This window comes from Drosophila sechellia, chromosome 2R (genome assembly GCF_004382195.2).
Source record: "Drosophila sechellia strain sech25 chromosome 2R, ASM438219v1, whole genome shotgun sequence".
NCBI classification, from domain to species: domain Eukaryota; kingdom Metazoa; phylum Arthropoda; class Insecta; order Diptera; family Drosophilidae; genus Drosophila; species Drosophila sechellia.
Genome location: NC_045950.1, coordinates 8,750,607 through 8,777,920, shown reverse-complemented (window position 1 = coordinate 8,777,920; position 27,314 = coordinate 8,750,607). Strand labels below are relative to the sequence as shown.

General features: G+C 39.7%; 2 protein-coding genes across 14 annotated transcripts; both read right to left on the bottom strand.

The window, feature by feature from the left end:
* Window positions 1-92: 92 nt before the first annotated feature.
* On the bottom strand, window positions 93-7,811 carry LOC6608872 (G protein alpha q subunit). 9 transcript variants are annotated; one of them, XM_032714766.1, is made up of 10 exons: window positions 7,708-7,811; window positions 6,213-6,987; window positions 4,131-4,638; window positions 3,821-4,005; window positions 3,603-3,757; window positions 2,956-3,084; window positions 2,616-2,745; window positions 2,401-2,554; window positions 2,230-2,337; window positions 1,556-1,760 (listed from the first exon to the last, which is right to left on the bottom strand). In XM_032714766.1, exons 3-10 carry the CDS (start codon window positions 4,246-4,248, stop codon window positions 1,678-1,680), a joined length of 1,062 nt encoding a protein of 353 aa, XP_032570657.1. In that variant the 5' UTR covers window positions 4,249-4,638; window positions 6,213-6,987; window positions 7,708-7,811; the 3' UTR covers window positions 1,556-1,677. The 9 variants fall into 9 exon arrangements, with proteins under 9 accessions (XP_032570663.1, XP_032570661.1, XP_032570657.1 ...); XM_032714767.1 differs by having other exon boundaries at window positions 7,741-7,806; XM_032714773.1 differs by lacking the exons at window positions 2,230-2,337; window positions 6,213-6,987; window positions 7,708-7,811 and adding exons at window positions 1,991-2,098; window positions 3,344-3,472; window positions 4,716-4,822.
* Window positions 7,812-8,566: 755 nt separating this feature from the next.
* Window positions 8,567-26,660, bottom strand: LOC6608871 (myc box-dependent-interacting protein 1). 5 transcript variants are annotated; one of them, XM_032715428.1, is made up of 10 exons: window positions 26,215-26,660; window positions 13,540-13,675; window positions 13,288-13,478; window positions 13,120-13,224; window positions 12,888-13,058; window positions 12,630-12,711; window positions 12,444-12,566; window positions 10,730-11,461; window positions 9,890-10,032; window positions 8,567-9,619 (listed from the first exon to the last, which is right to left on the bottom strand). In XM_032715428.1, exons 1-10 carry the CDS (start codon window positions 26,281-26,283, stop codon window positions 9,539-9,541), a joined length of 1,833 nt encoding a protein of 610 aa, XP_032571319.1. In that variant the 5' UTR covers window positions 26,284-26,660; the 3' UTR covers window positions 8,567-9,538. The 5 variants fall into 5 exon arrangements, with proteins under 5 accessions (XP_032571319.1, XP_032571320.1, XP_032571322.1 ...); XM_032715429.1 differs by having other exon boundaries at window positions 10,730-11,401; XM_032715431.1 differs by having other exon boundaries at window positions 10,964-11,401; window positions 26,215-26,658.
* Between the last annotated feature and the right edge of the window lie 654 nt (window positions 26,661-27,314).

Genomic DNA, 27,314 nt, shown 5'->3' with positions numbered 1-27,314 from the left:
CTGATAGTTGTGTTTCTCGACCAGTGGTATATCGCATTTGATTGGATTTAACCTGATGTCTGATTAAATATCAATAAGTTGTATGGATTCTGCTGTTGCATGTTGCATGGGTGGTTATCGACATTTTTACAAACACGTATTTTATGAATGCTCCATGTAAATGTTTCTGGCGTTTCTCATACAAATCTAGCTCCTATATCGTTTTGTATTGGTTTGCATGCGTTTCATTTGTTTTCTTTTCATTCTCATGGTATTAATACGAATCGTAATTTACAATGAATGGAGCTCGCGCAATGCAAATTAATTAATTTTTAAATTGTTACATATGCGTTTTATGAATTATTATATCTGCTTTCATGTATAGTTAAATATTCCGGTAAACAATAGTATCAATATTTACGCTTCACTGTTTAGCTTAATAAAAAATACGGTATTATCTGTGATTTCGTTTTCATTCATTTTATCATTTTATCAGCTTATCATTTTCGGTTTATTATTTTTACACGCCTATATGCCCTGAAATTCTAATAAGAAACTTCTTGCATATATAATTCTTTGAATATATATATATATATTTCGGGGATTTATACGCAAAAGTATGTTTTTGTTTTTCTGTAGTTATTTAGTAAAATGTTGCTATATTATGTTATGCTTCAGTACGACAAAGTTGTTTCAGTTTGTTGTTCCTTATCAAGCTTTTGATTAAATTTACGTTTCATATTTTGTGTTTCGGATTTTATTACAAAAGTTACTATAGTAATAAATTTATTTAAATACTACAGAGTGACAACAACTAATTCGGACGATATTTTGTATAAAACTTTTCAAGGAAATCATGTTTCTTGTGTAGGAAGGAAAAACTACCATCAGATTTATTCAAATCTAACCAAAAACTCTATCGATTGGATCCCAATCATTTCTGGCCACTGTCTTTTTGACTTTCAAGAGTTTTCCTAGTCGAAACACCAACAAAAATTGAACAACTTTTTCTAAAAACTTTGCCGCTAGAAAGAATACAAGTACTGCAATATAAATTATTGTTTTACGAATCGTCATATTCGTAAGAGAAACTCTGCCCTGATTATTTGTTGTCACGCTGTATCAGATTTTGTGTTATTTTTCTCTCAAATTAAAATGTATACATCTTTTCCATCATTCTGCTGATGCGGTTTTAGCATCTCAGTTTAGTATTCTATTTATGCTACAATTTTCGGTTCCTGATGTAACAAACGTAAGAAACTTTCTCGGGTCTAATTTATGCCTAATTTTCGGCCACATTCGCTCGCTGCTCAATTCTTCTTTTATATTTAGTAAATATGCGAAAAAGGAATTATATGAATGTGTATGTGTGTTTGTATAAAAATCACAAAAATAGTTTTTCGATCCAAATCCAGTTTAGACCAAATTATATTCCTTAAGGTTCGATTGCAGAATTGTGTCCTTAACAGCTGCAAACACAAACCTTATATTTTCCGTATCTAGACAAAGAGAAAAAGACGTAGTTAGTTTGGTTTTGTCAGATAATACTATGATAGTAAACTGCACACATATTCCATTCACGATATTTAACAGACTATATTTAGTTTTTATTGAGGGACTTTGAAAAACAAATCATATACATTATAAATAATTAATTCATTTGCATTGCCACTTTTCCTGATATCCGCACTGCCCGCCTTAGCCCAAATTGAATTCCTTAAGTGCATTTTGCATAATTGTATCTTTGACAGCGCAGAACACAAGTTTGATGTTTTCGGTATCTGTTTACCAAGAGATCGATGTTTTATTAGAAATCAGTTCGTTTAGGTTTACAAATTTGACTAGCGATACACTTCTACTCTCTATTCTAGATCAGCGGCAAAAGCAAATATGCAAATGTAAATGTTTTTCACACAAAAGTTTACCTTTTGACCAGTCCCTTTTAGGCTGAAAACTAAAATCACATCCACACGCAATTTCTGACCAAACACCGAACTGGCGGCAAACTTACCTGTAGCACACGTGAAATGAGAATAGATAATTTTTTCGGAATCTGGATTTAAATCTACAAACATTCGCAGTATAAACTCTCGGGCCGTTATTGCATCTCGCTGAGGACCTGTTTCGATAAGAAGGCAAACATGAGGTTACGTCTAGCGAGGTTCTACGAAAACTAGCAAATAATCTACGGATGATATTGGCGATTTGAGGCAATTACATAGATCTTAAGTACATTAGGTGAAAGTCCACCTGTTGCCGTTGTGAAATGCGAATAGCATTGACGTTCGGGATCTGGATTGCAGGCCAAGTACTTTTTCAGAACGAACTGCTTGGCCGCAGCGTGATCCTGTTTTGGACCTGGTTCATTGCCGCATAAAATCGTACATAATTATGGCCACCTTTACCCTTCGGAACACTTACCATCGTATTCAGGAAAGTAGTCTACCAAATGCGAATACATTATTTTCTCCTCCAACAAGTCCTTCTTATTCAGGAAAAGAATAACTGACGAATTTTGAAACCAAGGGTATGTAATTATAGTACGAAATAAAGCTTTAGATTCCTCCATTCGATTCTGTGAAAGCATACATTTGGTTATTTGATAGAAAATATATACTCATAACTTGAAATCATACCTCATTATCAGATTCAAACAAGATTTGATCGTACTCCGATAGCGCTACCAAAAATATAATTGATGTCACATTCTCAAAGCAATGAATCCACTTTCTTCTCTCGGATCGCTGACCTCCGACGTCTACCATTCTGTTTATAAGGGAAAATATATTATTGTAAGAAAGTTAACCAACAAATTAACTACATTTAAGGCCAAATATACAAGCATTTAATTCTAGAGCGCAAGCGACGAATCTATTTGTAACTAAATTGTAAGACATCGTCTTTCACTAGCTTTACAATGACCATTTACATTTCTAGCCTTGCCGGTAATCACCAATTGATACTTTTAATAGATACCTAAACACAATGCCATCCAAATCGAATGGATACTCAAGAATGCCAGTTGTCGGCACTCGAGCACGCAGAATATCCTGCTCGGTTGGCAAGTAATCAGCCTGTTCAATTCGAGCTATATCGCTCAAGTAGCTAAATTAGATAAATTAATACACTTTTATAACAATGAACGGAACCAAAAGCAGTGGCAAAAGTAGTTTTGCAACCCGTCTCAGTCCATCAACTTCGCTGAAGGCCCTAATTAGGTCCCTGAATCAATCATTTGCTTGAAGAAACATGCGCTGGAGAAATTCTTTAGTGTGTAGTTACAAAGTACAAAATATATTTAAACCAAAACCAAACAAGAGGTCATGCACATGCAATGAAGTAAGGGTAGAAAGATGGTATGTACCTAAATCTGATTTCTTCTAAATCGAAGGGATACTCAATTATCCCTGTTGTGGGCACACGAACTCTTAAAATGTCTTGCTCAGTGGGTAAATATGCAGGTTGAGCCACACGATCGAGATCCTTCAGATAACTATACATAAACAAGATAATTGATTTAGTTTGCACAGTCGTTACGGTAGTTTCAGTCTCATCAGTTCGTTTTTGGGTCATTTTGCGGAAGGATTTAATCCGTTCCCTTTGCATGCCAACGGGTAACTTACTATTTGGCTGAATCAGTCAGCTGATATTCCCTACGACGATCATAGCACTCCTGGATGCCAGCATCGTCCCAAAGCGTTTTGATGGCATTCAAGTATGGATCCTCGAACGTGGTAACGGTCTCGTAATCGATGCTCATCACCAGATCGGCCAGTTCCTGTGGATCGTAAGATGTTGTTTGAGCTTAATCGTATTCTGATTGCGTAAATGATTCACTTACACTATGCTCTCCCTGACCATAGGAAATCTTCAGCATATCCATGGCCTTGATCATTGACTGCATGGCCATGAATATGTTCTGAAAAACCAGCTTGATGTACCCACGCTTGTCCTCGTCCGAGTAACCGCTGCCGTGGATAATACGCATCTGTTTGATGAATGTGGACTTCCCGGACTCTCCAGTGCCTGGGGATATAGGATTGGAAAATATATATAACCATAAGCGGCGGGCATACAATGCAATTAGCGAGGCGGCTTCAATTGCATTAAGCCAGGCTAAGTGCAATCGAAATGGGCCATGCTCCACTTACCCAGTAGTAGCAGTTTAAGCTCGCGGCGCGCATCTCTCTTGTCCCGGCGCAACTGCTTCTCGATTTCCTGATTGATGCGCTTTTGTTCCTTGGCCTCCTCCGATAAACAGCACTCCATGCTAACTAGATTTATAGACGCTTTCGCGTGCTGCTGCCACTACGCTCGACAGGCCGTTCCGTATATAAAATGTATGCTGTTTGGATGGTGGGATGGTCTCCTGGACTCCCTTCTCTGGACCCTCGGACACCTAGCTAATTGGTTGTATGGCGGGCGCTGAATTCACCCGTTCCAAGTTATAGATTCTGTTTCAGTTTCGATTGGTGCATTTGTACTTCGGCTTTGCTCGCTCTGCAGACCTCCTCCAGCGCTTACGATCCAGGCTCTCTTTGGCTATTGCTATTGCTAATTACGGGTCTACGCTAAGTTCTTGACCAGATTTCGGTGACTCGGAGGCTGAGAGTGATGGCTACTAATGAACAAAGACCACATCGAACTATCCAAGAACATCTGCAAGGAGACAAAGCTTTGATTTAGTGCTTGCATAACCGAACTGTAGGATCTATTCAACTATTGCTGCTACGGACCAACACAGTTGTTGGCCCAACGAGAGTTCGCCGCGTTGTGTCCCGTGCTGGCAATTAACATTTCATATTTGCTAGCCTGCCCCACTAGCTAGCGACGTCGATGACGACGTCGGATATAGATGGCCCATGGCTACCCATGACTACCCCGGGACTTCCTCTGACCATGGCATTGGCTTTGGTTCTAAGTTCTGGGCGTGCTCTCTCTGCGCAGACCTGGGATCGCCCTCTACCAGGTGGCAATAGATTGAGGAAGCGGTCGCCACAATGCCCCTCAGCCAAGTTCAATGCAAGAAAGCTGATTTTGGAAAATATATGGCTTCGCTGGCCACAAGTTCGCGAGAGTGTTCTCCAATTGGGTGGACCAAGCAGTCTATGGATAAGAAGAATTAACATACCATTCTAATTCGGAAATAAAAAAGTCACCCAGCGAAACTCATGGTGCAAAAACACAGCTCTATACACAAAACTAGGAATACCATTGCATTAACTTTAAAACCGATTCTTAATGTACTTTTATCTTTTAAAGATATGAGTCCACCCAAATCCGTGGTTCATTCATGGGTTCAGCATAGGGTATGCCTATAGAATATAGCCTATAACCACTGGTGCTATTTCCTCTCTTTTCCAACCCCCAGTTTATATATCGAGTGATGGCTAATCCAATTTCGTTTGGCGAACACATTGACATGGGTCGAGGTAAGGCTTTCAGCATGACCACTACCAAATATCGATGGAATACCTAGCAATAATTTTGACAAAAGTCTGACCAGGGGAATTTGGCGGGCTCTGGTTGGCGAATATGGAGATCTGGATAATGATGGCTAGACGCATAGGATTCGGGAGGATTAGTGGGCTGCACTCGGAACACATTGCTCGCTGAGCAAAGCCACAAAATCTAATTAGCAGTGGCAGCAAAATTCAGGGGCAGGGGCACGCAATTGGCGCAATGAAGCGTTTTTTAACAATAGTTTGCCAGATATATCATGCCACCAAATCAGAGGGAGACTTACCCACCCCGAACTGGTCTTATCTGCCTTACATTTTGTATATGCTTATGATAAACCACTCTGAGATAACGCTTGATTTGCCTTCTTAATCTTTAGACGACTACTGCTCTTCTAAAAATCACTTTTCTAATGCAACCTATTTCCGAAAAACGCTTTACGTTACTCATGCAGTTCCTTATCGCATCCTCACCCTCTTTTCGCTTGAGTATTTATGAGCTGATATTTTAGATACAAAAGTACCCTTTCATTATGAATTGCAACATTTGTATAAGATCTTGCAGTTAGGAAAGCATGGCTTTTAACCAAAATAAATATATTCGAATGGATTTGAATAAGGTGGATGACAATCCTTCAAACATAGCTGGAGAATAATTCGATTTTTGGATTATAATATTTTTCGGCAAGTTTTTAGCAACCAACAAGTGGTCGAGTCGAAAATTAACCACGATATTACGATTCTTGTATTGAATCAGTATTCAGTATTACTTACTTAACATTACGGAGACACGGGACTAAACATATTCAGACGAGATTCTCCAAAAAGATGTTCCGGTTATCGTCTCGATTTGTTTTAGCTACCACTATGTTATACAAAAAATATTGAATTTCGGGTTTTAGTACGCCGATTGAAGTTCTTCCGGATTGATCGTGTTCTTTGAATTTTTGTTTTGGTTCCCTGCCGATGTTCGGTCTGTTTTAAATATTTTTAGTTTAATCACGCGATTTGCTTTGCGGTGCGTTTCTTGGTCTGACGTTTTTTAGTTAGCTTAAACTAATTTCAAAAGCATTTCGTTTTTAGTTGGTTTGCGGTTTGGAAAACATTTGTTTTTAAGGAACGTGTGTAGTTGGTTATATATTTTTTACTGGTGCTTTGTAATATAAAAGTTACGATAACGTCTGTTCGGCTTCCTTTTAATGTAAATGTGTGATACGATACTATTTATATATGTAGATATATATCTATATATAATTTTCCCTTTTTGCTTCTAGTTTTCGGTGTGTATGAGGGCTGTTGTTGTTGTTGTTCTTGGTTTTTAACGTTTCTTCTTGTTGTTGTTTTTAAACACCAGTCTGTAAATGCAACGAAGTTTCAACAAATATTCATTGTAGTGTAATTGAAACGGAAAAGTATGTACGACGACAACGACGACGACGAGCGGTCTTCAAATTGATTTCACACGAAACACTTAGTGGCTCCTTTTGTATTTAATTTTCTGCATATTTTATGCTTCTTGTATTTGTTTATTTTTCTGTATGCAGTGGAACTGCAAGTAAAGAAGAGAGACAGAGAGATAAGGAGAAGAACGACGGTGTGTGTGTGTGTGTGTGTGTGGGGGGGGGGGGGGGGGGGGGGGGGGGGGGGGGGGTATTATGGGTGGTAAGGTGGGAATATGCATTCCGGAAAATCATCATCATACTGGCTAAGGTAAACACACACACACCAGCTACCATTTTTTTCATTTTTTGGTTAGCCCACCCGTTTTAAGCCCAAAAATTTGCACAATCCACTAGGTAGTTCCGCGACCCCAACTAACTTCTCGGTTAGGAGCACCGTTTAGTGGCAAAAGAAAACCACATTGAGTTAAACAAACTATTTCTTTTTTATATTTCTCAACTTTTTTCCTATTCGCAGTGTTTTTCTCGGGCAAGCAGTGCGACTTGCTGCGCACTGCTTTACGAACGAATACACACAAATATAAGCGAGGGCGTTAACGAAACGAAAAAATTTTGATAGCAATGCGATTCGAAGATTTCGCGATTCGATTCGCCGTTTGTTTAACAATTATGGGGGGGCCTTGCTTAATGGCCAGCACTGTTTGGCGAAAAAACACACTTTACACTGGCATTTCGGGGAACGTTTTCGGTGCTGCTAAATTTTTTTTTTGTCGAGGGGGGGACTTTTTCGGGTGGCTGCCAGGCGGCTGCGGATGGCGACCGCTGGCTGGCGGGGAGTCCGTTTGACGGGGATCTTGCTCGAAACTCACAACATATTCGATTTGGCATCGCTCGCTACTCACAACATATTTAATTTTGCATTTTTCGCTAACGTTGACGCACGACCCGACTTTCGATAGCAGGAGGCGTTATTTGTCCGAACCTATCAGCCCTATCGTTCGTCGATATCGATGGTCGATCCTATCGGACGGTCTTTAAACTAGTGGTGGACAGACATCGATGTTGGAATAGATGCTTTTAAATCAAAGTCTTCATTGTATTACATAAGGAAGAGTTTTCAATTGCAGCACAATAAATAATTGAAGTGGTTTAAACCATTTAAAAAGGAATTTCCTAGCAGTTCAGCTCAATTTGAAAATTTATTACTTTCGGTATTTTTTAGATGCCATCCCCACCTCAACACATGTCGGTGTTGCCATACCGAACTCTACACATGTGTGTCAATACACATTCTTAGCATTTAGGACGGCAACGCCTGACGTCCTTAAAAATAAGGATGGCAACGCCGTATATCCTTAGAAAAAAGGATGGCAGCGCGCAGTATTCTCAAAATTAAGGATGGCAATGCCGATAGCCTTAGAATTACTGAAGTTGTTGTGGTTTTTTCATTCCCTGACAACAGCAACTACACTTACCACGGACATGCACTTCATATTCGTTAAGCTGTGACCCGAACCATTGTCTATGATCGTAAATTTTGAAGTCGGGAAAACTAACTATCTATATGTGTGAATTTCAGATATTGAGTATACGTAATGAGTTTTATAAATACCATTAAGAACTTACAAAAAAGCGAATATAGTTAAACACCGGTCAATCGTTCAATTTTCAGGCACTTCCTATCATCGAAATCAGAAGACATTTGCCCGCGAAATCAAAAGACTTGTATTATTTAATCTATGTTTTATTGGCTTTCTGTAAATTATTATCATTTGTTCAATATGTTCATGCGATAAATAAGTGTTTAAATTAATTAAATAAAATTAAAATAATAACTTTACAGTGTGTGCACAATTTAAACAATTATTTCGGGTTTCGTGTGATTTACAATCGAGTTAAATAAAATAAAAACATCGAATCGATCGGTTAGTGACTATTGGATTGTGTTCGCGTTATAAAGCTGTAGCTAGTTCGAGTCTCTCAAACGAAAAATTAAAAACCAAAGTACAAATTAAGATACACGTAATCGCTAAACGTTATTGTTGTTACTTGAAACAATTTCCAAAACTTCGGGGACCACAGAGGAATTACATCTGGCCTTTTTGCATCGCCCCAAATATACATTCAATTGACTATAAAAAACTCGTACTACATATTTGCAAAATTCACAAAATACAAAAGGTTCAGGCTGGCTATCTCCTCTGACTTTTGATTAACAATTACTCTGGCTCTCGAGTGATATGTTTTACATTTGTGGTTTGCCATTAACAAATTACAAATTAGATACGTTTTGTTCGCATTATGAGCACAATAATAGGATTAACAAATAATATATGTATACGTAGGTTTATGCTTTAGGTTTTCTTGAAACTTAGAACTAAAAAATAATGTTTGAAACATTTTCAAAATATTCTCTCTCTCGTTCCTCATCTGCGTGTTCTTCTTTGTGTTAACAATAACAATTTTATGGTTGGAAGCACTGCCCTAACGAACAATCACTATAAATGGGATTGCCAGTTCACGAATACATTTCACAAAACAAGAATTTATTAATTTGACAAAAACAAAAGCAGCGCTCACAAAGAAAATTTGGCCAAAAGTTTGTATTTGGATTTGGACCTCCGTTCGTAAAGATTTTTATGGTTGATCTGAAGTTGCTGATGGTTCGTTGCTAGCCCAGTTGCTCCCCAGTTCGTCGCTTCAGATGGGACGCGTGAAGTTGGCGGGGAAGAGTCCCTTCTCGTTGGTGCCCTCCTTCTGACCCATCAGCCAGCCCTCCTCCTGTAAGTTGGCAATAAAAAACTGAACTCAATATAGACAGGAAGTGCGGAGATCTGCATTTGGCGCGGAGGGGGAAACTAGCGCGTGCAAAGCTCGAGGGAGTGTGTATCTCCGGATTCCGAAGTCATACCCTTGCAAATGATAGTGTCTAACAAGTTTAGGTTACTAAAATTGAGGGAATAATAAATTCCATTAACATTGAAAGTAGTTTGAAGTTATATATATACATCATTTGCAAAGGGTATACCAACCCAACCCAAACCACTTTACCTGATCCTCGGGATCGTCGTACTCAATAACGCGAATAAGGTCACCGATCTCGAAGCTCAGCTCATCCACATCCTCCTTGGCGTAGCCATAGGTGGCCTTCACCCGGTACAGAACTCCAGGCGGCAAGTCAGCAGTGTTGGCATCTGTTTAGAGAAAGAAAAGGTTTCTATCTTAAGATCCATTTGCAAGTTCTGGACACCGAAACCCTTAAAGACTCATACGTCGTCACACAGTGTACATCGAAAGTTGCATAACCGAGTTTAGTAGACAAAGGCACGCAAAGAACAACGGAAACGCAATCCTGGCCAAAAGGGGTTAGTGGGTTTTAGCACTTTCTCAGGCTTTTACTTTTATGGGCTGTTAGTTTTGTTGTCGGTGGGGTGAGCAAGTTGGGCAAAAACCAACCAACGGATAAACGACTGAAGCAGCGAACGTGCAAGCAATGCTGGATTTATGTGTGATCATTATATAGATTGTTGTAGTTGTACGATAACCTACGTGTTGGCGTCCCGAATAAAGACAACATTAGTCCATACTATGGGTGGGTACTAAATGAGAAACGAAGATAGATGCACAGCCCGGGAAATGAGTTTGAGATCCTGCCATTGCCATTGTGGATGCGCCACTCAGCATGCCACACATTCGATTTACAATACAATACCAATACAGTAATCCTCAATTCGGTTTAAACAACAATCACACACACGAACTAAAGCTTAGATTACAGAAGACAGACATTATCCTTCGGAGGATGTGAAGAGATAGTGTGGAAGAGACTACAGAGTGAGACATAGGAAGCGAGCTGGACACCCAGTGGACTCGTTTTTGAGGTTTACTCACCAGCGGGCACCTCGTAGATGCGTTCGTCGTCATCCTCGAACGGATTCTTATTAAGATTATTTACGCTGTGCCTATTAACTACTGGTACTGGTCTACCTTTCTGACTAGTGCCTGTGCTGGTCTTAGTATCTGTATTTGTATCTGATATGGTTACTATATTATCGGTATCTGTTGATGTAACTGAGTGCTGGGTGACTGTTACTGTTTCTGTGGCTGTGACTGTTGTGTCATTACCTAGTTTCTTCTGCTTGTGCTCCTCGATGGAATTGCCATTGTTGGCCGCCGCCTCGGCAGCAGCTTCTGCATTGGATGTGGTGGATGGCAGTTCCTTGGGCTGTTTGCCACCGTCCTTTGCAATCGAGGGTTCATTGTTGTTGCCATTGATTTGGGCAGGTGTCGCTGGCGGGGCAGGTGTCACAGATGCTGCTTCTGCTGCTGCTGCAGCTGCTGCCGCTGCTGCCGCTGCTCCCTCACTTTCCGATGGCTTCACTGCTTCACTGACCACCGCCTTATCCTCCGTGGGCGATGTCTGCGTGGTTGTGGTTGCCTTGGCACTCGCATTCAGACCACTGAGCTCGGGACGCTCCACTGATTTGGTGGTTACTCCATTCTCGACGGGACTGCTGGGCGTGGCTGATACTAGTGCTGCTGCTGGGGATTCCGGGCGTGGTTCTGGTGTTGAAGAAACTGAATCAAATCGAGGCTCTTGCAGCGACGAGCTGGTGGATGTCGCTAATTGTTGTGTCGTTTCGCGTGTGTTTATTTATTTTGGTTTTTGTTTTATTTTATACGTTTTGGTGTTGTTGATTGTCGAATGCATTTGTTTTGTTGCATCATTCAATTTGGTTTCGTATTGTTTTGTGGTTAGCATCATTCCAAACAAAAGATTAAATAAAATAAAAGAGAAAAGAACAAATCAAATAAAACTCAGGACATGCAAGTTAGGGCAAAGGAAAAACTCAATCAGAACTTTCAAAAAGCAACAAGAACATGCAACATTCCATTTGTTCGAGCAGTCAGTCGATAGCAACCTGGGATATCTCATCTACATGGCTTCCAATCTCGACTTTTAATTGTTTAAATAATAGAATATGAAATTACAATAGTTAAAGGATCCCTTGTACAGTTAGATTAAAGCTAGCCCAGATCGCCAGACCGCCGCCAACAATTTCGTTTTTATTTACAAACAAATTGTCTACAAATGGAATGTTTTCGCAATGCCAAAGATACTTTGGGTTAAAATTTAAAACGAATAGTTAGGAAAATTAGTTGCCAAACAAATAAATCAAATAATTTCTTATAAATTGCCAAAAACTTGAGGGGAACCATCATCATAGAGCAATTTCCATTGGATATATACAGATTTTATGGTGCGAATATATAAGATATATTATGTTTAGTTGTATAAAGGTTCTAAATGTTGTGAATTATATTCAGCTCTTTTTATACAACACAATAAATCATAAATGTATATTTAAACTTTAATGGATTTGTATGAGATTGTTTGTTTATTATTTGTACAGTTTTGAGCAATTTATAATGATTATTTTTTGTTTGTTTAACCGACCGTTAAAAAACGTAGAAAATCAAGAAAAAGCAAAGAAACATAAGATTTGATAAATAAATAAAAAATACTTAGGCTTCTCGGGGTAGATATATATATATATATATATATATATGGAGATCGGATAATAAACCTTATAAAAGGACTTACGGCTGTTTGCCAAACTGGAGCCACCGTTTGTAGTTATTTGATTCTGATAGTTGCTGTTGATGTTGGCATTGTTTAACTTATTCACTGGCGACTGCACTGGGCTCGATGTCTTGATGGGATTGCCTGTGCAAAAGTAGAAACTATAGTTATTGTACATGCTTCGTAATTTCAGGCTGGACTCCCTACTTGTTTGCTTGCGTAGCGTATTGGAGCCGCGCTGCGATTCTGTGGCCAATTTGTCGACGATTGCCTCCAGTTCCGAGTAAATCTGTTGTCGCAAAGATGAAAATAAGGTTTGCCATTAGTGGGTATTTGCATACAAAGCAACGCTCCTTTGACATATAAGCAGTTTTAAGATCTCTTCAATCATTTGATTATATCTTATGTTATAGTGATAGTTATAGTGATCTTATGGAGTGACTTAGTTGTTAGTTCCAAACCCACCTTAGCCGTTTCGTTGTGGAACACTTGCTCTGTGGCGAAGAGCGTCTGCAAGTTGGTGACCAGAAACAGTATCCTAGAGTCATACAAGGCGGGCAGCTCGTCATGCAGTTCCGTGTTCAGGATTTCGTAGGTGCGTCTAGCTTCCTCCAGCTGCTCGCGTCCTTTGGTTAGCTAAAAATCCATAACCAATTACTTACAAAATCGTTTACAATTAACCAATAAAAGTGCTTACTTTGACATCATCTTTGCGCTTGTTGGCATTGGCCTGCAGATTCTGGAAAGAGTGTCGTTGGCCATCGTAGTCAATCAGCTTTCGGTTGCGCTTCTCCACTTTTTTCTGAAAAATATTGAAGACATTGGGATGATTGAACTTCATATTCTGCATTTAGTCATAGGCCACCTTCATTTCGGGAAACTGTCCGGTGTATGTGTTGAGCGGAATGAGGACTTGATCCCCCAATTTGTGCGCAAAGTCCGCCCACAGACTTTCCGAGGCACCAGTTTGTGCTTGCAGGGCATCGTAACCGCTCCATTGTGGCTCGTAGATCTCGCAAACGGAATCCATCAGAGTCTTGGAGGCGGCTTGTGCGGCTATAGGAATTTTAGATATAAATCAGCTTAGATTTAACAGAATTCTAGGGCGAGAACTTACCGCGAACACATCTTATGTAGTTATTGAACTCCTTTTGTAATCTGTTGGCACTCGCCTGCTGGCGATTGAAGTTGTTCAGGTGATCGTCGAAGATTTCATCTGCAGTGCGATCGACTTTGCCCAAGTTTTGTAGAATCTGTTGGAAAATAAAACCGGTGATTAGGAAAAAGAATATAAACTAAATTGTTATACAGCTAAGCAAACACCTACGAAACGAATGAGTACACAAATTTGGAGTAATAAATGTTATTATTTCAATAGTTTATGTACTGTACTTTGCTTTTTATTGCCGCTATAGACACTCCACACCTGGTGTTGCACTTTTTCGCCACACATCTGAATGATTTTCGAGTTCGTTTCGAGTTGTTTGTGTGGGCAGGGCAAGGTCGGTCAATAGCAGCATTTCAAAATCAACTATGTTTGGTATGTGGGCAGCGTTAAACTCGTCTTGAAATCACTCATTCATTCCACTCAACGGAACCGCAAATGGGCCAAAAGTTAGAAATAAAATATAATTATTTGGCAATTGTTGGCGGCTGTTTGTTGCTCTGTTTCTCATTCTGTTGGTGTCGGAAAATAGAAAAACTCGCTATCTGGCACATGCGGATCTCCGCAATCTATCTTATCGCTGGCGAGGAATTGGGCTTATCCAATGTGTGTTCAAAATGCCGCTGTCAACGGCATTTGGGTTAAGAACGATGGTATACTTATTTTTTGCCTCCGGTCAATTTGTGGCACTTATCCGTGCCACACTTAATGGCTTTTCGACGACCAATTAAAGAGCAGAACAAAGTGCAAAGAGATGGGGAGCGTGGCGCACAGGAAATACTTTGCTGCCTTGGATGGTGGCTGTGGAACACGTTGACAACGCAGCCTTGTAACCATTTCCATCATCGTCATTACAGAATGACACCCACGCCTCGAAACTCAGAGTAAATTGCTCTCGGCCATCTGTGCGTATACGCAACGTGCTAGCGGATAGCCGACGATAAGCGGAGAATATACTCTATTTGCCGAGATTCAACAAATGCTGGCCAAATATTTGCAGCCTTAGCAGTCCTATCTGAGTTGGCCAAATAACAAAAAGAAGATAACAAGCTTGGCTAATTGAATTTTGCGCGCTACTCGGCAGATAAATAAATAGATATACCTGCAGTTATTTCTCAGGTGTTCGTACATTTAAATAGATGCACGGCAAGAAATTTGCATACTAATTATAATTGATCCCAAATAACAGGGCAACAGAAACATATAACATTTCATTAGTAACTTATTCAGGGTTACTATGTTTTTAAACTATTTTTAAACCAGTTAAAACTGTTTTTTTGTGTGTATTCATATAACATTGTTACCGAGTCGGTCGGAAGTTTTGAATTGGACTTCCTCTGCGGGAACATTAGTGCCTTTTTTAAACCATTTTTTCACCGCTCGCTTAAGCCCCGTTATGAGCGATTGTCAAATGAGCCACGACATGTGGCACGCATACGGAATTAGCCAAGTCAAAACATGGAAAGAAACGAACAGCAAGAACATGGAATGCCCTTACACGAGCATATCTTATCGGCAAGGTATTTCAGTCAGTTACGAGTGTTTTATAGACCAGTTGCCCGATGTTATGCTAATACCTAAAGTGCTAGCAATCAGTAGAATTCGATGTATGATGGTTAATCTTTTTGTGCGACTTATTAGCCACTCAAAGTTCTTTCTTCGGCCAAGAGTATGTCGCACACATCCAGCAAGTGCAGCTCCATTTAAGGCCAAAACACACACAAACACACACGCTCAATACCTCTGGCAATATGGCTTAAACAACAAACTGGTTGGCCCCTCAAGACATTATAATGACCATTTTCGTAATTGAAACCAAGCGGTTGGTTTCTGGTTAAGGCCTTTGTTTACTTCACTTCCCTAGTTGGTTCGATCTGTGAGGCGCGAACTAAAGTGGGTGGCGGTGTGAGTCAGTCAGGTGTATAAAGCTAAAGATTGTCTTATTAAAAGTTATTATCAAGCGGGCAGACTGTTAACCGAATAGATATTGTGATTCTTTTGTTGCCAAGGCTGGAGTTCTTATCAGTTTTTTTTGGGGGCTGAACTCAACAAGGACAGTTGTGGCTGGTCACTTCCGTTTTGGGGATTCTTTCTAGTTTTATGTCGGCCATGTGTAATGTCTGTCACAGTTTGCGTCACCGAATTTTGTTCTTGGCAATTTTCATTTGATGTGTATATATTTAGAGGCGCGTACATATAGTCTGTATGTGTGGAACGTCTGCCTCTGCAGATTTTGTCATTTATTTAAGAACTGACGTCGTTCTCGCCCGCCTTCTGTAGCTCTTTTTCCTCTCTCGATCTCTTGCCAAAAATCATATTTGTACGCCTATATATATTTGTGTATTCCTATTTCGTCGGCAACCACCCATGCAACATGTGCGTTTAACTTTTCTACGCGGGGGATCCCGACCACAGCCCAAAAATGGGTCAAAAGAACTTAAAGTTGCGGCCAATAAACGTGTAACCACAAAAAGGTTATTCGGCTAATCCATGTTAGTCAGAGATTTAATACCATATGGTGGAACTTCCCACACAGACACAGAAGAGCAGACTTCGTGATCAGGAATTGTGTAATTTTACAGACCAAATGTTAAGGTTTGTGAGGAACTCTGAAACTAAACATCCAATTATGATTACATATTAGATATATATTACATATTACATTTCAACCCGATTAATTTTTAGTAAATTTCTCCATTGGCTTTCTAACCGATATGTAAACATTTTTGTTGAGTGCACCCATTCAAAACCTGCAGTTAAACGTGGGCTAAACTTTAGGTTAACTTTCGGTTAACCAGTTTGCCTGTCTGGCAAAAGAAGTAGAAATAAAGACCAGAAAAAGCAACAGCAACGACCTCGGCCACACTGGAAAATGTCTCATTTTGATGTGTTTTATGTGCAGATTTGGGCGTAGGATGTGGGTCGTAGGATGACTGAAATGGATGACAACATCGCACAGCTGCTCGGGATGTGTTCGGAGCTGGGAATCAACTGCAATCTAATGAAATGAAATGAAACGGAACGTTCAGCGAAGTGCAAACAAACAAAAGTTAAGTGCACATCGGTGGGGGAAATGTGGGGCATGTTCGCTCGCATTTGGCCATAAGCAGACGTTGGCCCAGTTTGCAAGGAATGCACAGTGGCAGACAGTGGCAGTTGCAAGAGAGACCCACAATGGCGCGCAACAAGTCTAGTAAGCCAATTCGACACTTGTAATGCTCTACAATCATTACTTCATTCATTGATGGATAGGGATTTTAAAACCTATCACATTTATTGGAAGATTTGAAAAAGATATTGATGTTTAAAGTTGTTATTAACTTATAAGCTTTATTCAATTATATTTATTTCATTCATAACTTGTTGAACTTGATTATAACGAATGAATAATGTTACTTTCTTCGTTGTTAAATCAAATATGATTTTTTACTAACAACAATTGATTACACATGACGGCCCCACGTTGGGCGCCAATTCTGTAAAATTGCGTTACAAGTTCTACAAACTGTGCAAACTTTTTTTTATTTTTTTGTACAATAGATATGTTATTCTCCGACTTTCCAAAGTGAATAAAACCCATTTTTACCCTACATAAATCACAGACTAGAGAAGGTTTAAAACAAGTAAAAGAGGAGATATACAAGCTATATACATCCGAGTATCTAAAAGTATCTAACCATGTATATATCTACATTGTCTACTTATACTGAGAACAAATAACAGACGCAGAACAATTGTGAAAAAACTTGTAGAAATTGGCATGAATAATGCGCCCGCCGGCGAAAAGCCAGAAAAGAGAAAGGGGGATAGCCGGCAGGAGGAGAAAAGGCCAGAGAAATGTGGAAATGTGCCATGACTTGGCTGGGAAACGAAAGGGGGGAAGTCTATGGATCAGTGTGCTCGAAGAAGACTTTTTATTCGAGCCAACTCGGAACCTCTTGCCTTGTGACAGTGTTGAGGCCGGCCAGTTCAATGACACGCATCTACATATAGAAAGGTACAATATTCAGAAAATAAATAATACTACATATAAAATCATAATATATAGTTTGTAAAAAGTTGAACATAAGTATGCATTTACTATACCACTTCTATACTACATCTACTACTACTTCTATCAAATGACTAAAGTATTGTTTTCATTAAGAAAGTCAGTGTTCAGGTGAACACTCGCATTTGATTCCAGGTATTCGAAGCTTTATGTATCTGTGTTGGACAAGCCAAAGACCTAACCCACTTTTTTCTGACTATTATCTGTGTCTTTTTTTTTCAACTTGTTGCCCCGTTTGGTTAGCGGTGCTTATTGAGTCGATGATGACAGCAAAAAATTATTTGTGGGCAGTAACCGGTTTTGGCACCTCGTCCCCTACAAAAAGTACACACAAACACCACCCCCGAGAGTCATGTGACAGAGAACTGACATATGGTTATGGTAATTGCGATTAATATTGACTTCAAATGGTTATTAAGCTCGCGTAAAGATTGAGATGAAAACGCAAATGGACGGACTCTTTTCATGCACACATGCATATGTAAATCGAATTCCGTTGCGCAACATCGATGAACGATATCAATACCATTCCCATTTTGCATAATCTTTCATTCGAGCTCTCATTTCTAGCTTATTTTGTTTTTTCCAACGCTTTCTTTGGTCAAATCGGCTCAGGCAAGTGGAAAGTGAAACTCGTCTGTACTCGTAGAAAGTTGGAATCGGCGAAAGAAGGGAGGAATCGGCGCCAGAAGAAGAGGCAGCCGTAGAAAACTAATATTTATCCCACATGCATGCACGGATTGGGGAATATGAGATGTTTCCAGAGCCAGTCAGCTAGTCTTGTCATGTGATTTATCAATTAGCATTAGCCATTGGCCACAGTCGAAGAAAAGCCAGCGGCCTGGGCAAATTTCGCTGGATTCTAGTCAACTTGGGGAGTTTCTTGCTAATTAGTAGAGAAATCTTTCGCCAAACGAGTTTGGAAACAGCGAAGAGTTGGCACTCAAAAAAATGCATATTTCGGAGCTAAATAAATCAAACTTATTATCAAGTTTCCAAAACGTTATATCGTTATTCAGCTGGCTGATAAAAGTATCTGAGACATGGCTGCATGTTTCCATGATTCATTTTTCAATATTATTATGAGATCTTATTGCAAAGTGAATAGATAATGAACGTTTATGTTAATTTTCTTAATTGAGCCCGATTATAAAGACCTTTGTCTTGATCCCCAGCACTTTCATTTGGCACTGCATTTGAAATGAAAAACGTTTTCACTGAACCAAGCCAAACATTTGCTCTTGTTGTTATTTCGAAACAAATAGAAAATAGAAAACATGACGGGCTAATTGCAAGTGGAATACGAATGGGCTAAGTAAACAGAAAGAAGCGGTCAACTGAAATGAAAAGCCAAAAAGCGTTTTACAAAGTCAGCGGATTCCCCGGCATCAAAGTGAAAAGTTTTAACGAGCGCAAAACGAATATTGGTTAGATTCAATCGAATGCAATTAATAAGTGAATAAGTGAATATGAGTCGGTCTTAACCGGATATTCAAGAGAGTGGCGGGGAAGTTTCGGTTTTGGGTGGATTGTCCGCCGGACAGGTTTTTATTAATTTTTATTTCATTATCGGTTTTATGCGATTATTAAGAAAGAAAAAGCTTCCGCTGAGCACGCATTCGGCGACAGTTATTTAAGCTCGACTCGGCCTCAGCCGTGTGTATCTCTCAGATACTCAGATACAATTATAGCTAGACAAAAGCCACACAATAATTGTCGTTTCAGCAGCTTGCGAGATTATTGCATGGCGACAGGTTTTTTCTGTTTGCGAATTGTTTTCAAGTGCTTTCGTTTGGCTGTGTGTGCATTACTATCTGCTTATGTAACGTCGAGAATTTTTCAACGATTTCGGTGATCACGTCTCGAAAGGTATATACCACGTGTATATCTTGAATAAATCATAGTCAGATACTGCTCTATTCAAAAGAGAGTGTGATAATTCAGAAAATTTTTAATTAGTCATATGGTTTCTTTATGAACTACAATATATCTCGATTTATCTTAGCAGCGGTGACCAATTCAGGTTAAAAACACAGCTAAAGATAACATTTGTGTACTTTAATGCCTGGCTAATATCAAATCGCAATTTTTCAAGCAGCCAACTTACTAAACATTTGCTACTGATCTTACTTCGACATCCTCTTTTCACCTTCAACTTTTAGAAGAACCCTTTTTCGGTTACACAATTATAAGCGTATTTGTGATATATCCATGCTAATCGATCGCAAGATATCGAGAAAACCAAAAACACACATTCAGCATATCTCAGACAGCCGCAAATGTTCTCGTAACTCACAAATATTTGTGAACGCGGTCAAATCATGAGCGAATACTTAGCACTAGTATCTCCAAGTAGCTCAACCGCATGTAGTTGGTATCTTTATCTGGGAATCATTGTATCTTTCTGCCCGCCTCGTTTAGCATTGAAGCGCAAAGTGAACTCATTGAAGTGCCTGCCATTAGAGATCATTGAAGAAAAACTCCACGTGATTTGCATAGACAAGCCCAAAAAAAAATGTAGCTACTTTATGGCACGTGACGAATTACATGGATAGTGTGGGCAATCTTTAAACAGATCGTTAGCAAATCGTCGGCAAAATCACTGGCGTATGAAAATCGGGTCAAGAGCAATAGAAATGGAGTAAAATTCCCATAAAAAAAATATCCATTCCGATTTGAGCTTTGTAAAATTTCCAGCATTTGCCCATTCAACTATAATGTTGCTTTCAGTTCAATCTGATGTGAAATGTGTTTGTTGCATAACATGGTCACGGTTAAACCGCACTCTTTTTTTATCTCTATTTCAATATGTGAATAAACTCCGAAGAATAGACGAACCAAACAAAACGATTCGCTGATAAGAAAGTATATAGAATGGTTAGAATTTCTGGGGGGTTGGGGTTGGAAAATTCCATTTCGTTACAGAACCACTGAAACGAGGGCTTATCAGGCCCCATTACCTTTTTTTTTGTTTCTGTGCCATAATAGTCAAATCTCAACGATAAGGGTATGAGTTTTCAATTATTTTTGCCACAATCAATTGCGAATATCACGCATACGTCATGTTGATCAGACTTAAATTTAGAAACATCATAAACGCGTAGGAAATTCATTTTTACTGATACGAAATAGATACGTTGAGAAATTGAAATACAATGATTGGAAAACAGGAAAAGTGGAATGAAAAGTTACAGTACGCATCAGTGGCGATTGACAATTTTTCCGAGCAATCTCTCAATCTTCTCTGCTCCTCGTTTATACCCCCCCCTTTATCTGTACATTTTTACACACGTTTCGCAATGGCAAACTGTGCAAAAGTCAGTGAACTGCTTTTAATTACAAATCCACGCAGCTGGCCAGCAGTACATTATTATAAAGATATTTACAAAACGATGAAAAACTGAATTTTCCACTTGATCGAAGACGAAAAACGGCTACGGTGAAAATGCGCTCTGGAGATTTCCTAGCGAGCAGCAGCCGCGTAATATACATTTTTCTAATACATTTTAAGTTTTCAGGCATTTTAAATGCCTGAAACTTTTCTCACATTAGTTTCGGAGATCAAACAAATAGCAAATGCACTTGCCGTGCCCCAATTCAATTTCCATTTGCACGTTCTGAAAACGTTTGTTTTCCACAGCGATTTCGTGCCAGCGTTTAATGCATTTTTCAAGAATCCAGTTGAAAATTGTACAATTAAAATGATAAACACGAATGGAACCGCAGAAATCTCTTGTTGCAAAATTATGCAACTGACATTGAAAAAGTCAAATGCATATAAACGTCCGCTGAAAAGCCAGTGTAAATCTCATTGAAATTAACTACTTGCCCCGACTGCAGGGGCACCTGCATCTCTTGCATTCGGAAATTGCATAAAACGCTTCCAGAGCGCTGGAAAATTGCTCATAACCTCGACCAGAGCGGCGGGAAATCATCTGCGAGTGCAACTTGGCTCTCTGGTCAGAGGGGTGAGGTTAGAGGGGGGAGGGGAGGGTGAAGGGGGGCGGTCTAACAATTGTCCCTGATTGGGCAATAGCAAAAAGTCGGCAATAGCTTTGGCTGCAAAAAATGGAATCAAATTCGAAGGCTTCCAAACAAGCGGCACGAATGCGCCCCCTGCTGGCATAAAAATGAAATACTGCAGGTGCTACACAGAGAGAAAAAGCCAGTGCACTTTTACAAAACCAATATCAACTGAATTCAACTGAATTGAGTTATACTAGTGCACATGAAATCTTTGAATACTGAACTCAGCAGCTTTGTATATACGTTGCAATTTCTCTCAGTGCAATCTAACAAGAGGGAATGCTATGGCGTTCGATGCAAATTTTGAACTATGCTAATTCCGATGCTAATGCCCAAAACACAGACACACCAACATCGGATTCATTTGAGCGTAACAAGCGAGTGAAAAAAAAATCCCAAAATGAGAACGAAACAATTAAGCTGCAAAGCAACCGATATTTGCGTAACATAGCAGTATTTCCCACTTTTTTTCGGGCGATAAAAAGAAAGTTTTCCCATCTAAAACTGTAAGGGGCGTCGACTGCATTTGCATTCGCATTAATATTTAAATTTATAAAATATATCCCAATGATTGCGTAAGCTGAGACGCAGTTAGGGTCCGGCAAACCGGTTTTGCAATCCACCCAAAACAACGCTGGATAATAAAAACAAATATTATAACAAGTTAACTAAACGACAACACTTTCGCAGTATGAGCAGTGGGTTCCCATGCCTTGGCAGTCGCCTTAGTTTTTATATTTTTTCCGATTTGTTCCCCTATTTTTTCTATTTTTCACTGCACCTCAAAGTAGAACAACAGCCGCAGCATTAGCAAATCGCGTGCTGTGTATCTGCGTTGGGATCTGTTTTCCGATCTACCGCCTTTTGTTCTAGCTTTCCCCTCTAGGCTTTCCCCATTTTCCCTACCCATTTCCGCAAGTGCACAGTTGAATTAAATCGGATACCTTCTTTTTTCCCCTCTGACACAGTCGCCAGATACGATCATGTATTATATGCACTGGCAGATGCGACATACGTCTTTGCCAGCCACTTGGAGCCCAGATAGCGCAGCTTCCCCCGTTGGGCCACGAATTTGGAGCAACAGTTGAGGGTCAGACAGGTAGACAAACACACTGCTCTTCGGGACTAGCTTTAGCCACTTTTAAATGGAGAAACTTAATAGAAACTTATACAACTTGCTGGCATTTAGTTATCTTATAAACAATTAGATAAACTCAGTAAATCAGAAAAGTAGTACATACATTGACTCACTCATTAGTACGAAAAAAGGGGTTATAATTCGGGGAATAAGCAAAAATTCCACAAAATTAAGAACTCTATAAACTTGTGCTCTTGAGTGGGCAAGGCGAGACCCATTCAGAATATGAAGTTCCAGCTCGATTTTCGATTACCAAATCGAATCGATGGCGAAGAGTGTGTGCTGAGTGAGTGCGCTAATAAAGAATTACGCATACGACCTGTGGCCGTGTGATTTTCGAGTGCACATGTGTGGGTATGCGTTCGTTCGTTTTGGACTCGAGTGCTCAAATCGACAGTAATTGACCTTGCGTCTTTTCACGCGCCACACATTTTCCAAAAGTTTGTTTTCGTTTTTCTTCAGCTCTCTGCTTGTGTTTGTAGTTTTTCTTCTTTTTTCCTTTTCAACAAACTGGCAGCTGTAAATAGAACTTTTTTGGGGGTTTTGCGTTAGTGGCAGTTGAATGACTAACACTTGAACTTCACACCGCCGAATGAAGTACCTTATCATTCTGCTCAAACATAACGAACTGCACAATTGTGCAATAATGAGCCCAAGTGAGACGCTGTGAAGTAATTCCAATTGTTATGCAATCAAAAAGTGACACAAAGACTCAGCTCCTCCGTACGTTTCCTTTACTTTCATGCACGATTGTTGGCAATTTCAATAATTGAGCACTCTTTTCTATAATAACCTGCGCTGTGTATAAACTCATAACAATCACATCAGTCGCATTGTATCTGTATCTTTATTGAGTATTTCTGACTTTTAGATTGCTTCACGCTCGATTAATAAAGCTATTGAAGTAGCAGCTATCTGTGGTCAGTACTTTTGAAAACGCCCCCTTGGATAAAAGGGGGCGTAAGGCCAGACTGCGCTTAACCACGTATCTATATATATATATATATATATTTGTATAATGTGATATATAATACAACCCCTCGAAAGTCTCAAAGTGCAGTGTGCAGACATTCACGTCAACTATATGTAAACATGGCTTTTTCTGTTGTTATTTTCGGCTCTTTAAGTCAGCCGCCAAATGTTTCCACGTATCTGATAGGTCTTCATTTGTTGGTTTTGAATTTCTATCCCTCTGGGGTTAATAAGAACTTGTTTGTTCGCGAAAACCGATACCAAATTGATTGTGTATTGATGGGATCAGCATTAAAATGCTTAGTTTAAGGATTTTTTGCACAATTACTGGAAAGGAAACCAAAGAACTGGTGGGAAGTGCGAACTACAGCAAAACTTTATATATTATGCTGCAGCAAATAAAAACGAATCAAATGGTTTTATTAGTTCTTTGTAGTTAACTTCCCCGGACTTTTAGGCCCCAATTGTCTATATTTATCAGCTAAGAATTCAAGTGATTACAATTAACAGCGAATTTCGCATTGATTTTGAACTGCGGACAAGCGAGGTGTATAAATAAAAACCCAAAAACAGTTGACATTTCGTCGGCATGCAACAAGAAGTTCAATAAGCAACAGGCAAGTTTGGATCGACTACTGCCAATAAAATGTCAATCGGTGCTGATGCACTGCATCGAGCCGAATCGCGGGGCAAATGGCCGCAGGGGAAAGCACATTTTGGCAGCTGTTGTGCGGTGCCGCATAAAAATAGACAAATGGCCAGGGAGCGAGAAGAAAAGCGAGAAAAGCGGCGCGGGCGAAATGCTGTGTGCTTTCCCCATTGCTCCTCCCATTCGGCAAATAGAAAACTTAGAAAAACTAAAAGCCAAAGTGTGCGTAGAGTTATAAAACAAAAGCCCAATGCCCAGCACAGCACACGCACACACACACACACACAACACACGCATTCAGTAGATTCGAAAAAGAGCGAGTTCTATTTAAAGATTGACTACTGCCAGGAAGAGCGACGGCGACATTTTCCCGCGGCTGACTGGGCCGGGGGAAAATCCAACGCACCTCAAATAAAAATGTATCTAGGCATCCGCAAGATGCTGTGTGTGTGTGTGCAGATGACAAGTTTTCTCTGCCGCCGAGAAACTCAATGTGAAAAATCACAAGCAGAAATTTCGAAAATTGAGCACACGCCATGCGAAATAATAAAGCTATGTGAATTCCGCCCAGAGAACGAAATTTGTTAAAAATACATTTCAAATTTCTAGAGGGAAAATTATGAAATAAACTAGACCAGAGAGCCGGGCGAAAATCAAGCGAATTGGGAAGTTAACTGGGTCTATACTCGATACCTATGTATATGGAAGATCTTCCTACTTAAGCCCAAAACCATTTCACAGTGACATTTGGTTGAGGAATTTTGGTGCTACCAAGTTCGTCGCATCCCAAAAAAAAAAAAAAAAAGAGCTCAAATACCAACGAACTTTAGAAATCGGTCCCAAATGCCAACTCACACGGATATACATAGAAATCAATAGCTCTGGCTGAGATTACAGCACTTCTGGCCGAAGCGCCGAGCCACTCTGGAGATCTTGGAATGCGCCCGACCAAGCGGAGTAAAATGTGAAGTGGAGGCATCTCTAAACCCGTTTTGGGTCAGCTTTTACACGTTGTTTGGGCCGCTTCATTGACATTTCGCCTGGCATCGAACGCAGGAAAAACAACAAAATACGACCAAAATACAACAATAAACAACGACAGTAATGTTAATAAGACAACAACACAACTTTCACTTGTACGCATCGGCGGAAAGATGAAAAACATTCAAAACTCCAACAGACGCATCTCATGAATGGGCAAGATGAAAAGCATCGGAGGAGCTGGGATGGGCTTAAAACCGCGACAGGTGTCGCACACATTCTCCACGTCTTCTGGGTGATTTACTCAAGGGAAATCTTTGTGGGAAGCGCACACTCTTGACTACATTTCTACCTCAAAGTAACTTGTTGCAATTTGTCAAGGTTTATAGTTTATTAAAAGAGACAGTACTTTTTGGCTAAACAGGTGTAAGACTTTCAATTACACTGAGCATCAATGTACATAAAATAATATATGTATATTGCCTTATATATTCCATTTCCATAAGCTCTTATCATTGCAGAATGTACTGAGAACAACCTCAAACTGTTTTAAATATATGTTTTAAATTATAAAATCCGATTTCGTGTATAAAAGGACTGAAGTAATCCCGTGATAACTGGAAATTGAAGGACTTGGGCAGGAGCAGGTGGTGACCCAGCTGGAGAACTAGGACAGGGCCACGACTTCGACTGGAAGGGATTTGTTAGCGAGGCCGATGGCGGGGGGGTGGCGGTGCACTGGTGGTGGGTTTTATGACCTTCCCGTGGTGTGGCGTGGGCGTTGCAAAGTGCATCTGGAGTCGAACTCACCTTCTCCTTGGCACGTCCAGCGTGTTTTTGAACAGATTTGGCCAGCATGATGCCTTTATTTTCGGTCATTCAGCGATGTGTTTAGCTGCGGATTGCTATTTTTGATATTATGTTATCTTTGTAGATATGCACTTTTGCCTTCGCTAGTAATTGGCACAACTGGAAAAAGCACAGTTTTCCGTTTGCGGGAAACTTTAAATGCACGATAAACAACCGAGTGTGTTGTGTTTATGTTTCAAAAACAAACTAAACAATATCGGCCCCACACACTTGTTAACGGTATTATGTATATTATTTTACGGCCCCGATATTTTTTTGGCAATGCGACTTCTGCGGGCGCGTCGAATTCGCTCGGAATATTCAAAACAAATGGCACAAGTAGTCGACGGACGAACGGAGAAGAAAAGGCGACGAATGTGCGTGGAAGACGACGGTGATAAACGAGAGAACGCGACTTCAGCTGCGGCAGAGCATGCAGTGTGACTGTGCGAGCGAAATACCATCGCACTAAAACCCGATGCGTGGAAAACTTTACTAGCGGTAGCAGTGTTCCAAACCTTTTCCCCAAGCCAATCTTATTCTAAAACTTGCTAATAACTTTGCAACGAAGCTATATGGAAATTCAAATAAAACAACTAAATGGAAGCTATAACGCATCATACAAAATTTCCTCTCCAATTCCTATTACCTATACCACTTTCCTAAAATTGTATTTAATTTTCACACGCATTCAAATATGGAGTTCTTTCTTTAAGGAATGTTTGATCTTTACTACATATAACTACATTTACATATGAAGAATGAAAGACAATAATATGTTATTGTATTCCGAACAACACTCTTTTCTTATTTTCGCTTATTTTAATAAAGCCAGATTTTAAACACATTAAAGCGCAGCTGAGAAATACATTGTAGTATAGATACTTTATAACTTTTTATATCTTAATTATATAACGAACACAAATCCTTAAATAAATAGATATGTTAAAGTACAAAACTACAAGGCTGTAAGCATTTCCCTTTTTTGAACTTATAATATTGTGACCGCAATTGTAACTGCCGTCTTGGATGCGATAACGCGAAATCGAATGGAATCGAAA